Here is a 12,739-nt window from a genome sequence, read left to right on the forward strand (position 1 = left end):
TGAAAAGAGTTTAAGAACTATTACTGGATCCCAAATGTTTCCTTTTGGCCCCATCTTCCTTCTAAACTTTAGACTCACATGTTCAATTGCATCCCAGACATTTCAAGGATGTTCCACAGGCACATTAAACTCAGGTTTAAAACCTAAACTCTATCTCCTTTTCTTTCCTCCCCCCTTCTCTTATGCACTCTTCCTCTGAAGTTCTGTATTTCACAACCATCCATCAGGTTGCCCAAGGCAAAAATCTAGGAACCATTCTTGATTACTCCCTCTCCTTTATCTCCAAATCCAATTAAATCCAATGTCCTATCTACTGTCCATTTCTCCAATCCTACCCCAAGCCAATACTATTATGCACTGAACTACTGAAAAAGCATACTAGTTGTTCTTTCTCTAATTTTGTCACACTCTTCCCCCAATTCACTGTCCTGAGTCAGTAATTTTTAGAAGCATAACATTGAGGTAAACACTGTTTTTGTGTCTATGTTTTTTTCTGGATCATATTAACTTAAAGCAGAACATATGCAAACAAACAACATAAAAACTTTAAAAGGAAAAGAATATTTCGAATGGTGGAAATAAATAATGCTGATAGTTAAATGGAGCAATCTCTGCAGTCTCCTTATGACTGATATAACTCAATGTTACTTAATTATTTCTAAATAAACCCAAACTGGAGCATTTCACAGGAAATGGTGGAAACTGTATAGTCTCTTGAGTTTTCTTAGAGTGACTGACATTCTAGCAGATGCCGTCTACAGCCACAAGCCCTCAAGTGCCAACCAAACAGTAGGACTATGAAAGTGTCCCAGTGGAGGGATGGCTACAGTGCTGACAACTACCCAGTGGTTTGTTGTGCAGCCTCTAGAGCAGAAAGTCTATCAAGAATTCCTCCAACAGCAACTCTGCACACAGGCTCAGTCTGAAACCGGACCACACGTGCATCACAGGCCTGCCCCACCAGCATTTTGACAACAAGCACAACATTAACTGTATCAACAGAGCAGCTGTCCAACATACAAAGCAGCATGCCGATGGCGGAATAAAAATGAAAATCCATGATCATAACACGTTTTTTAACCAAATCAAAGGCAACAATCCACATTTGCTCTGACTCTTTAATAATGCTTCTTATTCTTTTCATCTCAAATTCTACCTCTGCCTAGAAAGTCAACATTTTCCTTGTTGAGCTCACCTTTTCACTGTCATCTTGGACCCACTCTTACTTTCCAAGTTTTTAGACCCGTTTTTGTCCCAGAAGTTATGGATGATGTTACAATTCTCTCCAATATCAGAAAATACTATAATTAAGTTAAATTATATTATATATACGGTATGTATATATGACATATATTATATGTCTCTATATATTTATGTATATGATATATGTGAATCATTAGAGTGATCTGATAAAATTCTATAACTATATTTTGCTGAATTAATTCAAAAGACATTTGTTGAATTAACTATCACATGCCAAGCTCTATTCTAGGCATTTGAACACAGTAGCAAACAAGACAGAAAACAATATAAACATACAGAGACAAGTAAATAAACAAGAAAAACAGCAGGTAATGAGTGAATATAGTTAAAATGAGAGAGAGTGTATGTGACAAAACAGTATGTGGTACTATAAATATAAAAATAAAGAGCAGGTACTCCCAAATAGGTCACATAAATTGTATTGTTCATGACAAACATGTAAACAAAAGGTCAAAATGCAGAGGACTGGGCAAATTATTGACCAAAAATGGAGAGATCAACTCTGCTTGATGGACCAGAGAGCATATCTGGGTGTGTATACTTAAGGAAGAGCTTAAAGAATGAGTTGGAGTTTGTCAGAAAATTAGGGAGGAAGAGTATACCAGACTAAGAGAACAGCATAAAGATTCATAAAGTAATAGGAAACAGTCAGGGAATATAAGGATTTGGGCTTTGCTAGAGCCCAGGGTATTAGTGAAGAAGTGCCATGTGACGAAGCTGGACAGTGGGCAAGAGCCAGGCCAAGGAGGCCACATGTACTATGTTAGAGAATTCATATTTTATCCAATTAGCAACACGGGACCATCAAAAGATTATAAGGCATGAAATAAGGAAGTCAGAGTGGAGCTTCCTCTGCATATGACAGATCAGATGGGAGGAGGCCTACATGCAGGTAGACAACTAGGAGACCACCGCAGTTCTCCATGTGAGGGGTGATGGATAGAAGCTCTGGCAAGAAGAACAGAGGGGAAGAGTGGCACAAGAAATGTTATGGAAGTGGTAACCAATTGAACAGGGGGGTGAGAAAGCTGAAGGGGTCTAAGAAAATTCCAGGTGCACAGCTTGGACGATGGGTGGTGGCACAGTTCAACAATATAAGTAGTGCAGGAAAGGAAGAGCTCTGTAGAATAAGAAAATGGTTCACGTAAGGCTATGTGGAGTTTGATTTAACTATGGACCTTTCCAATGGGCAACTTAATGCTTGGATCTAGAACTAGAGAGACAGGTCTGGGACATGGCTTTAGATTAGATTAGGGAGCAATTAGTCATCAAATAGTTTAAGTCAATGATATAATATGTAGACTAAGCATGGGCTTTGAAGTCAGAGAGACATGGGTTTGAATTCTAGCTCAGTCCCTTACCAGCAGTGCAACCCTGGGCAAATGACCTAGTTTCTCTGAGCTTTAGTTTCTTCATCTATAAAATGAACACAGCAGCTCCACACAGAATTCCTGATCTATTCTTCAATTTCTAGTTTTTTTTTCCAAATTCCTATATTAGTAGTACAACTTTAGCCCTCAAGGTGAGGACATTTTTTTAATTTCCTCAAAGGTTTGCCAAAATCCATCCCCTCAGGTTCTTCTGTATTTGCCCAACCAGAACAGGTCCTTGTGATTTATTCTGAAAGTCAGGATTGCTATATATAAAAGTTGCTCAGGTGGATGTGTGGAAATGTGTGTAATTTCTTTTTAAGGTGAACGTTTAAACTGCGAGAGTACCCAGGAGTGTGGGAAGTGGAGGAAAGTTGCTTTAAACAGAGGATAAGCCAATAGCACAGAGGAAACAAAATCAGTGCAAAGATAGGTGGCCCCAGCCTTAGAGTAAAAGTAGACCCAAAACTGTTGGGTTAAGGATAAGCCAGGCATTTGTTCAGTCTCTAATCTGACACAATCTGAAATTGTCACAAGAATAGATTATTCATAACGTTTTCTTAAACCAAAAAGTGGAGACAGAACTTTATTGAGAAAAATTATAGATATATTGACCAGGTGACTATCCAAATTCAGCTTAACTGAATTAAAGTCCATTGATGGATGAATGGGTAAGAAGGTGTGATATATATACACACAACAAGATATTACTCAACCACTAAAAAAAAAAAGAATGAAATCTTGCCATTTTTGACAACTTTGGATGGACTTGAAGGGTATCATGCTAAGTGAAATCAGACAGACAGAGAAAGACAAATGCTGTATGATTTCACCTACATGTGGAATATAAAAAGCAAAACAAATGAACAGACATAATGAAACAGAAACAGAGCCATGAATGCAAACAGGTTTTTGCCAGAGGAGTGGGTGGGGAAGACAGAAACAGGTGACAAAGATTAAGAAGAACAAACTTCCAGTTGTAAAATATGAGAGTCATGGGTATGAAATGTACAGTGTGTGGAATATAGTCAATGATTAGGCATGTATCATTGTATGGTGACAAATGCTAACTAGATTTGTTGTGATCATTTTGAAATGTACAGAAAATCAGACCCCAATGTTGTGTAACAGAAACTATACTTGTGGATCAAGTATACTTCAAAAACAAACAGACTCAATAAGATCAGATTTGTTGCTACCAAAGACAAGTAGGAGAAGGGGAAATTGGATGAAAGCAGTCAAAAAGTACAAACTTCCAGTTACAAGATAAATAAGTACTAGGGATCTAATGTACAACATGATAAATATAGTTAACACTGCTGTACATTATACATGCAAGTTGTAAGGAGAGTAAGACCTAAGAGTTTGCATCACAAGGAAATTTTTTTTTCCATTTCTTACTTTTGTATGTATAGGAGATGATGGATATTCACTAAACTTACTGTGGTCATCATTCCATGACGTATGTAAGTCAAATCATTATGCTGTACACTTTAAACTTATACAGTGCTGCACGTCAATTATACTTCAATAAAACTGGAAGGAAAAACAAGTTTTAAACACATTATAACATTCCAGATATGCTTTACCTTGGTCATTATTCTTTGGAATCTTCTGCGTTCAAGCCATCCTCTGATAAGCGCCTGTATGACGGTGATCATTTTAACTATGTTTTTGGTTATTAATTTTTTCCTTCCCCGGAACACTTGGAAGATTTCTATGTGTGGTCCAATTCTTTTAACTTTATTGCCAAATTTATCACTTTTACTTGGAATCGGTTTTACACTAAAAATAAAACATAAAACTTCATTGTTAATAAGGAAAATAAACATTCCTGAAGTCTTAAATTTGTTTTGATAATGAATATATTGAAATAGGAAATACACTGTAATTAGCACATATAATTCATATACATATATAACCTGAACATGTCAGTAGGATTCTCCAAAGAAGGTTGAATATGCCAGAATCTGTATAATATGTATCAAATTAACCTTCTGAAGAAAGGAAATCCAAAAGTAGGTAAAGTTGTCAAAATTCACCCACAGCTATACAAACGAGAGATACAGTATCTAAGGAACAAAATAATTTTCATATGACAGGGCACATTAGTAAAAATAACTTTCTCGTCCCAGAAGCTATTTTAAACTAAAGACTGCTTCAGAATTATTTGGCACTGATACTCTGCTTACCAAATATCATCTGAAAAGTAATTTTATTTTCCAAATGCTCTCAGTTGCGAGGCATGGTGGTGTATTGATAGGGTAGTGGACTACTAGACAGCAGGAAGGAGGCATCATACCGGAAATCATGACAAGTCCTACAATACTGATATGGATGCCCTCGCAGTGATGAGAACCACGTGAGAAAACTGCAGACTTCCTAATGTGAACAGACTGTCTGCAACCTTGGTACTCTTGTGCCTGCTTTTTTCCTTTATACATCTGTTGTATATTTTATATGGTAGTCAAAGTTTTCCAGTCTTCCAAAGTTCAAAGTGTAGTTTTCTTACAATTCTTAGCATCCAAACATGCTTTTTTCTTCTTAATTGCTTTTGTTTCTGCATCTTTCACATCTGAAGTTCCACTGAGATGCTTAGGTCATTTCACACACTGGAGCTGAGTCTTACCCTAAAAAGACCTCTGAATCCCAGACCCAACTTTCTTGATTTCAAGTGAATATCACTGACGCTGCTTCTGCATTTTTTTCTCCTCTGAGTCTGTTTTGATATTTGCACTAAACTGGTTCTTGTCGAGTCCTATTCTGTTTTGTACGTAGCCATTATTTTTCTTCCATGTCGGAAGCCTGATTTTGACTACTGGACCCAGCCATCTAGTCTCTGTTGGCTGGTAGATGGTAGATGACAGGGGACCTTTTTCATTTGTCTTTTCTGTTAGTTTGTCTTGAAGCTTGTGATACTTCTGATATGCTCTGTATTATATGTCATTTGAATACCAGTAATAGCTAAAATCATTTAAGAGATAATTTTGTACCCACTACAATGGAGATCAGCTTCAGATCAACAGACTTTCATAACAAGTATTCCTTGGAGATCCTTTTTGACTCCCAGACCCTCCTACTCCCAAGAAGCCACTACTGGCTAGTGAGATTTACTCAGACACAGAAAACTGTCCTCCATATTTACCTTTGCCCTCTAGCTGAAGAGGTAGAATTGAGGCTATTATTTTTCTTTGTGTTTGTGTATATAAATGAAAAATGTCCTTTCCATGCTTGTGAAATAAAGGAAGTTAGCTTTGTATGATGTTCTTGTAACTATAGTTCTTTTGCATCTTTGGTTGGTTCTTTCCCTCATTCTCTCTCTTGAGAAAACTTTTGTAGATTAATGAGTCAAAAATATAACATTTTGTTCTGTGAAGAAATATTTAGATAGACAAAGCTACCAGAAGAGGCAAAGAAAACAAAGCAAAGTTTTCTTTTTGTTTGTTTAAATTAAGATTTATTTTGAATAGCTTAGAAAAGAAGGAGCTGTGCCTTCTAAAAGTATTTTTTGCTCAGTTAATATAACAATTTTATAAACAGGTCTTCATGTATGAGATTAACTGGGAATGCGGATGAAATAGAAATGATTCATTCTGGCCTGTCCTGAGTTTCAAGACCTACTGTGAAATATAAAGGATTCTGAGTTCATGACTTTTCCTCCTTTCTCTCAGAAAAGTAAGAGAAGTCTTCTAGAAATACCTAAATGAGCCAACTTTATAAGTAAAGTTCCATGTTCTAAAAATAAGGAGTGAGTAAGTTTTAAAGGAATACATGTGACTGACTGTAAGGTGATGTGTGATGTACACTGTAGAAGCACCAGCAGTGGTCAGCGGAGCTCTGCTGGTCTCCTAAGTTGCCTTGAATGGCACAGAGTTCTTATTCATGTACTCAAAAGTGCACATGACGCCGTACCAGTTCTTAGCATGTACCCCAAGAGGCCTCATACAGTTCCATTCTCATGGAACCCTCCATCTCTGAGAACAATCCAGCAAGCCTCTACAGGATGAGAGACCACATGAGAAGAGACAAGACGAATCCACCTGAGTGAGCCCAGGTTGTTATCAGCTGAGTCTGGACTAGATCATCAAAACTGACTCATGAAAAATAATGGTTGTTGTTTTCAACCTCTAAACTTTGTGATGTTACTGTAGCAATAAATTACTGATACACATATTTATGTTTATACCCAAAGGGTAACACAGTAATTGTCTAATTGATTTTTAAAAGATTTTATTTCAGAGGTAAATTATCGCTGTCAAGTAGTGACACTCGTGACAAATGCTTCATGGGGTAAATTTTTTAAAAACCTGAGGTTTGCCTCAAGTTTTGCCAGTTTTGCTAACCATGCAACATAGACATCTTCTTGTTTTAACCAACACCTCTTAGGTCATCTATGTTATTGAAATTGGCCCCAATAAAGCACCAAGTTAATGATATTAAACCAAAAGTTGCTAAACAAACTTATTTGGACACAACCATGCCTTATGAGTGCAACTTGACCACGAGGTAAGGCTGAGAAAGCAAACTGGCAACTTGTCTTTTCTCCATCATGAGCAAGTATGCACATTAATATCTCAGTCAGGGGAAGAAAGGCATCTTTTATTCCATGATAAACAAACACAAGTAATTTCTCTCTGGAACTTATCTCCAAAAGAACTGAAATCTTAAAAAAAAAAAAACTGTATGTGTAAGGATATCCATCATAGTTTCATTTTATGATGGGAGAAATTCAGAAACAAGTATCTAAGGAAATTGTACTATATCCAATCAATAAATTATTATGAGGTCATAAAAGTGATGTTTATGAAGATTATGCAATAACCTGAGAAAATATTTATGATTTCAAAAACTTGTATCAAGAGAATAAGAGAAATTATATCAAGAGATATTAAATTATATGCATTATAGGATTGCAACATTATTTTCTTAATGATGTATGTAAATAGGAACAGAAAGACAGAAATCAAAACTTTATTGGTGACTATCACTACAGTGGCTCTGAATCAAGGGTGGCATGAGAACCCTCTGAGAAATATTTTCAAAGAACTCTTACTCAGGAACTGCCCTATAGATTCTGATTCATTAAGTCCTCCAATAAAACCCATGCAAATCCCTGATTAAATACTAGGTTGTAAAGAAACAACACTAGTTATAAAGCAAAATGTTTACTTCTTGGTTTCCATTTTGTTTAAATTTGAAATAGACAAATATACATTGCATAATAGAAATGAAAATTATAATAACTAAACCCATTAATACCAGTAATAGTGGCAATCTTTTATTAAGCATTTACTCCCAACACACTTTCTGCTTTAATCTGCAAAATAATTTTATTGGATAAATGTTTCTAGTCTGATTTAATAAATTAATGCTGAGAGAAATTAGGTGATGTCCCAAGATCACGAAGTTGTGATTAACACAGAATTCAAAGCCCATCTTGAACTATGTATGATAAAATCAAGACAGGACAAAATTATGTCATGACTTTAGAGAGGTTGGCACTGGCAAACCCCAATCCTCAATGGTTAGAATGATTTGAGTGAATGGCTTCAGGTTTTCTTTTTCTTTTGTTTGTTTCAGAGATATTAAAGACAGTCATACCACATATACTGACTCTATTACATAAATGGTCAACTTCATTCAGGGTACAAGAATCAGCAGCATGTAGGTGTGATGCGGGAAATATATTGTGACTGTCTGATACATGGAGGCAGAGTAACCTCCTCTGAATTAAAGAATCAGTAGAAACTATCTTTTGCTTACTTCTCCAAATGTAATTTTTAAATTTATCTTCCTTCATAATGTCTTAATACCATTCTGATATGGAGATAATTATCATTTTTTATAGATTTTACAGTTCTGATATGGAGATAATTATTAATTTTATGGATTCTCAGCCACTAAAGAGTCTCTGTAAAACTCTTTTAGGCTAAAAGTTACATATTACAGATATAAAATAAATAAGTCCTGGGGATGCAGTGTACAGCATGGTGACTATAGTTAATAACACTGTATTGCATATTTAAAAGTTGCTAAGAAAGAAGATCTTAAAAGTTCTCATCACAAGAAAAAAAATTTGTAACTATGTGTAGTGATGGATGTTAACAGGACTTTCTGTGATCATTTCACAATATATACAAATATCTAATCATTATGTTGTACACTTGAAATAAATGTGATGTTATATGTCAATTATATCTCAATTTAAAAAAAAACTCGTTTAGAAAGTCTTTATAAAGATAAAAATGTCAGTCATTAAAGGCTAGATATGAAACCAGTTTTCACCATAAAGAGACCACCCTCTTTTTCCCCAAACCACCTTTTACTAAAGTCACTCTAAAAAGTTTAAGAGAAAGACCAGAACTGAAGAGCTGAATTTGCCTCTTTCACTTGAGATCTGACAAATCTATGATCAAGGTATCAGACCAAACAGTTTTCAGTGAGAGGAGAAATCATTAAGCAAGATTACATGTGAGAAAAGAGACAATAAGTTAATTAGTAAGTTAATCGTGTCTGAACATTAGACACTGAGCTTGGCAAACATTTGAAGAGGGAATTTCCTTTCAACTGCTAATGCTTATACTGATAATATGTATTAAACACTAACTCAGTTTTAGAGTTTGGTTCAGATATTGCTACTAACTAGCTTTGGCTGATATTGAAGTATTTTGTATGCTCCATTTATAAAAGCACTCTTTGCCCATCTGTTCACAGGTTGAAAGTGATTAAGGGATACTTATTTTGGCTGTTGTAAAAGCCAAATACTTTTTAAGCTGCAAATATGTGGCAAAACCAGTTCAGGCTGCCAAGTTCAGAAATACATTAGAAGAGATTTGTGATGCTGCCTCCCTTCCCTTATTCCTCTTCCAACCTGCACTATCGAAAAGTAAATATCGTCGCTTGCCTGATTAGACTAGCATGCCTGCTTTGTCCAAATGCTTTGCAATTTGGTTATAATTTACACAATTTACTCTGATTTGGATCCTCTGCTACCAAGCTGTGTCGAGGGCTTTCGTTTCCTGTACGGGCAGCCTTGAAGTGGAGACATGTGATGCCCTTGTGCTTTGAATGCTGGATCTGAAAGCAGCTTGGCTAACGAGTGAAACAAGTTTGTGGCCTACTTTAATGCCCTATATGAGGTCTGTTCAGTTTAAAAACAATGCATTAAATTCAGCATGGGCGGTAGAGGTTTTTATGAACAGGGATGTAATACATTTCCATGATTAATACTGTCTCAATGTTATTTATTTGCAAATCTTGCCACGGGTTTAGTACTTCATGCTAGCAAAACCTGTTCACTTAAAAAAATCAGAGCAGGGTTCTTGAAACTTTAAAAAATCAAATGCAATCCTCCTGAAATGTAAGATAGAATCACTTTAATTTAGACAAAATTTTAAATAGTTTAAATATCTGAATGTGTTTTCTTCTGGGCTTTCTCTATGCTTCTTTTGTGTTCTGATCATTCCTCACAATGCTAGCCTGCCTTGACCCAAAACAGCCAAGAGACCTCTTATTTTTGGAGGCCCCCAGTTCCACAGCAATCTCTTTAACCAGATCATATTAAAGGGCGGAGGCTAATATTCTATTTGAAGCCTCTGAGGGTACTTGCCTTAAACAATCACCTAAAGTGCTCTAACTAGTACCCATCCAGAAATGCAAATGCTACACTGGGCTGGGAGTATGTCTGCTCCCTGCTCCACCTGATTTTCCTAGGAAGACATCTCTCAGCCCATTATGTCAGATTTCTGGAAAGATGGATTTTGTTTTTGCTGCTGCTGCTTGGTTTGAATTTTCCAACAGCTCTTCTTCAAAATAAGAAAGAGATTTTTAAATTCCAAATTCAGTTTAAAAAAACACAATTATTCTTTCTCTTATGTATAAACATTCTGGAGGAGAACTATTTATTATGAATTAAACTGAAATTATCGTTTCACACAAGAGAAAAGCAAAAGCAGAAAGGAAATACACGTTTTGTTCAAACTTAATGGACTCTGACTTTATGGGCAAGGTAATTACGGTGCACTTTCAGGGAATTCTCTTTAATACAAACAGTTAAAACTCCTTTTTATTGTGCCTACGTGTTTCATCTGTAGGACACTGAAGAAAACTACTCCTGAAGATGTCTGTAATGACCTGGGCGTTTATGCCACAGGTGTAATGGGAGCTGATTTTACTGTGGCACAGTGACCACAGTTCTCCATTTTTCACAAGCTTGTCTATGGAACAGGGAACACAGTGAGTTGTCTGCTCTTTCTCCCAAAACATCAATTTATGTCTCTTGGGATAGCCCTTTGCTCCCAGCCCAAACTTGAGGCAGTTATGGAGGAGAACTGGCTCTACCCACTGCCATCCGTCTCTCTCATGTCTACTCAAAAAGAGCAGACAATGAAGACTGGTGCACAGATTCCTTCTCCCTAGAAGAGGGCTTTAGGTTAGGAGAGAAACCCCCACAAAAGTTCAGGTGACTGTAAAAACAATTCCTGATATTATACTCAGTATTTCATCCCCAACCACACATGTGTTTTAGGGACTGTCATTCCCTGGAGTCCAGGAGACCCTCAAGCAAGCACACACACAGAGCGATGGTCAGGAAGCAAGCTGAACTCTATTAGAAAAGCAGGAAATGTGGACAGTCTTCACAGCAACCTAGAGAGGAATGGTACTTTGTATCCCTACCTCCCCTGGGTTCTGCCTCTCTACTCTCCCTCTGTATGAGTACTTCCATGAAAAAGTGATAGAAAATCTGATTTTCCCTGCCTGAGACATTCATGCATCCTCATTTTACTTCTGTGTGCAGGGTTACTGTGTGTTCTCCCTCCTGTTATTCTGCTTGCTGCTCCTCAGACATTTTCCTTCTGCTTCCACACAGGAATTGGTACCAATACGTTAGCTGCCTTCCCTCCTCAGTTATTGTTCATATCAATAAGGTGAAATTACTTTTTGCAGCAGCAGACAGAAATTTTATTCATTGGCCAACAAATGGAGGAGGAGGAGCTCTTGCTCTAAAAGCACCTTCTCCCCGAGTGTAGGCGAGGACAAGCTTTTTATAGGAAAAGGGGCTAAAAGGGTGGAGACCAGTGTCACTTAGGCTCATGGAAGTGGGAGATGATTTCCTGGAATGGGATCCAGGACTCTTTTCTGCCCCTTTATGGTCTTTTAGGGTTTGGGTCACAAGTGGATGGAACCAAGATGGTGCCCTCTGGTGGGGATTTTAGTGTTAAAATGAGATGACAATGAGCTGTAGAGAGATCTTTGTCCCAGTTTTCAAGTTCAGCCAGCTTCTACCAGTTTCTTGTGGATAAGTCCTCTGGTTCTTGTCATGTAAACACAGCTAGAAGATATAGTCAGTTTGGTTTTCTGCAAGCTTTCCCAGAGCTTGTTATTAGAAACAGGATAGAGGGCTTCCTTGCTCCTTTGCCTAAGACAGGGGTGCCTGTGTTTACTAGAGACAGTTTATGTACAGATTAGGGACCCTCAGGTGCTCCCCTGGGTGACAGAATCACAGCTACCCAGGACCTTCCCCTTGAATCAAGCCAAGCCATTCTTTTTCCCAGTTGCTGATTCCACATGGTCAGTTTTTTCCCTGCTGCTGCATCCTTCGGCAGACATGGGTGGAGTTAGATACATCCCATGCACACGAGAGAGGAAGTAACTCTCTCCCAGTCACCGCTATTCCAGGGAAGGGAGTGCAAGTCCCCAGTTCTGCCAGGAACCTAAGCCAATATGCACTAACTCAGTTTTATCAGAGAGCCTGTCTCTGGGTGCTTGGCTACTCTTGTGTCCTCTTTGCTGCTGCAGTGCTTTGTCCCACCCAATCAGGTAAGATTAGGACAACCCGATGGTGCTGACATGCTGGACTCTGGACACATTCAGAGCTCCAGGCTGCTGGCCGTCTATTGTGCAACCTGCTCCTGCTTGAGTACAAAGCCCTCTTGAGAAGGTCCCCGGCATGAGAGGATAAGTAATGGAAGGAAGACACCAAAATTCCACAATTAACAAATAAGAGGAAGTTTCAAAGTTCTTGGCATGGTCAAGCAAGAGACCGGTAGTTTCTGAAGATTCAGAGTAAAGTAGACATTTTAAGGGCCAGGGAAATAGTCATGAGC

The 12,739-nt window shown here is 37.6% G+C and overlaps 1 protein-coding gene across 3 annotated transcripts in view; it reads right to left on the reverse strand.

Annotated features, from left to right (window-relative positions):
• The window catches only part of IQCM (IQ motif containing M), a 228,162-nt gene that overhangs the window by 84,837 nt on the left and 130,586 nt on the right, over window positions 1–12,739 (reverse strand). For 2 of the 3 annotated variants that reach the window (XM_032464779.1, XM_032464778.1), the window contains one exon: window positions 4,157–4,418. In XM_032464779.1, the coding sequence (XP_032320670.1) occupies window positions 4,398–4,418 (21 nt within the window). In that variant the 3' untranslated portion in view covers window positions 4,157–4,397. Of the gene's footprint in view, window positions 1–4,156; window positions 4,419–12,739 lie in introns of those variants that run through there. The other variant, XM_032464780.1, reaches the window with a different exon arrangement.

Source organism: Camelus ferus, chromosome 2 (genome assembly GCF_009834535.1).
Source record: "Camelus ferus isolate YT-003-E chromosome 2, BCGSAC_Cfer_1.0, whole genome shotgun sequence".
In the NCBI taxonomy this organism is placed as follows: domain Eukaryota; kingdom Metazoa; phylum Chordata; class Mammalia; order Artiodactyla; family Camelidae; genus Camelus; species Camelus ferus.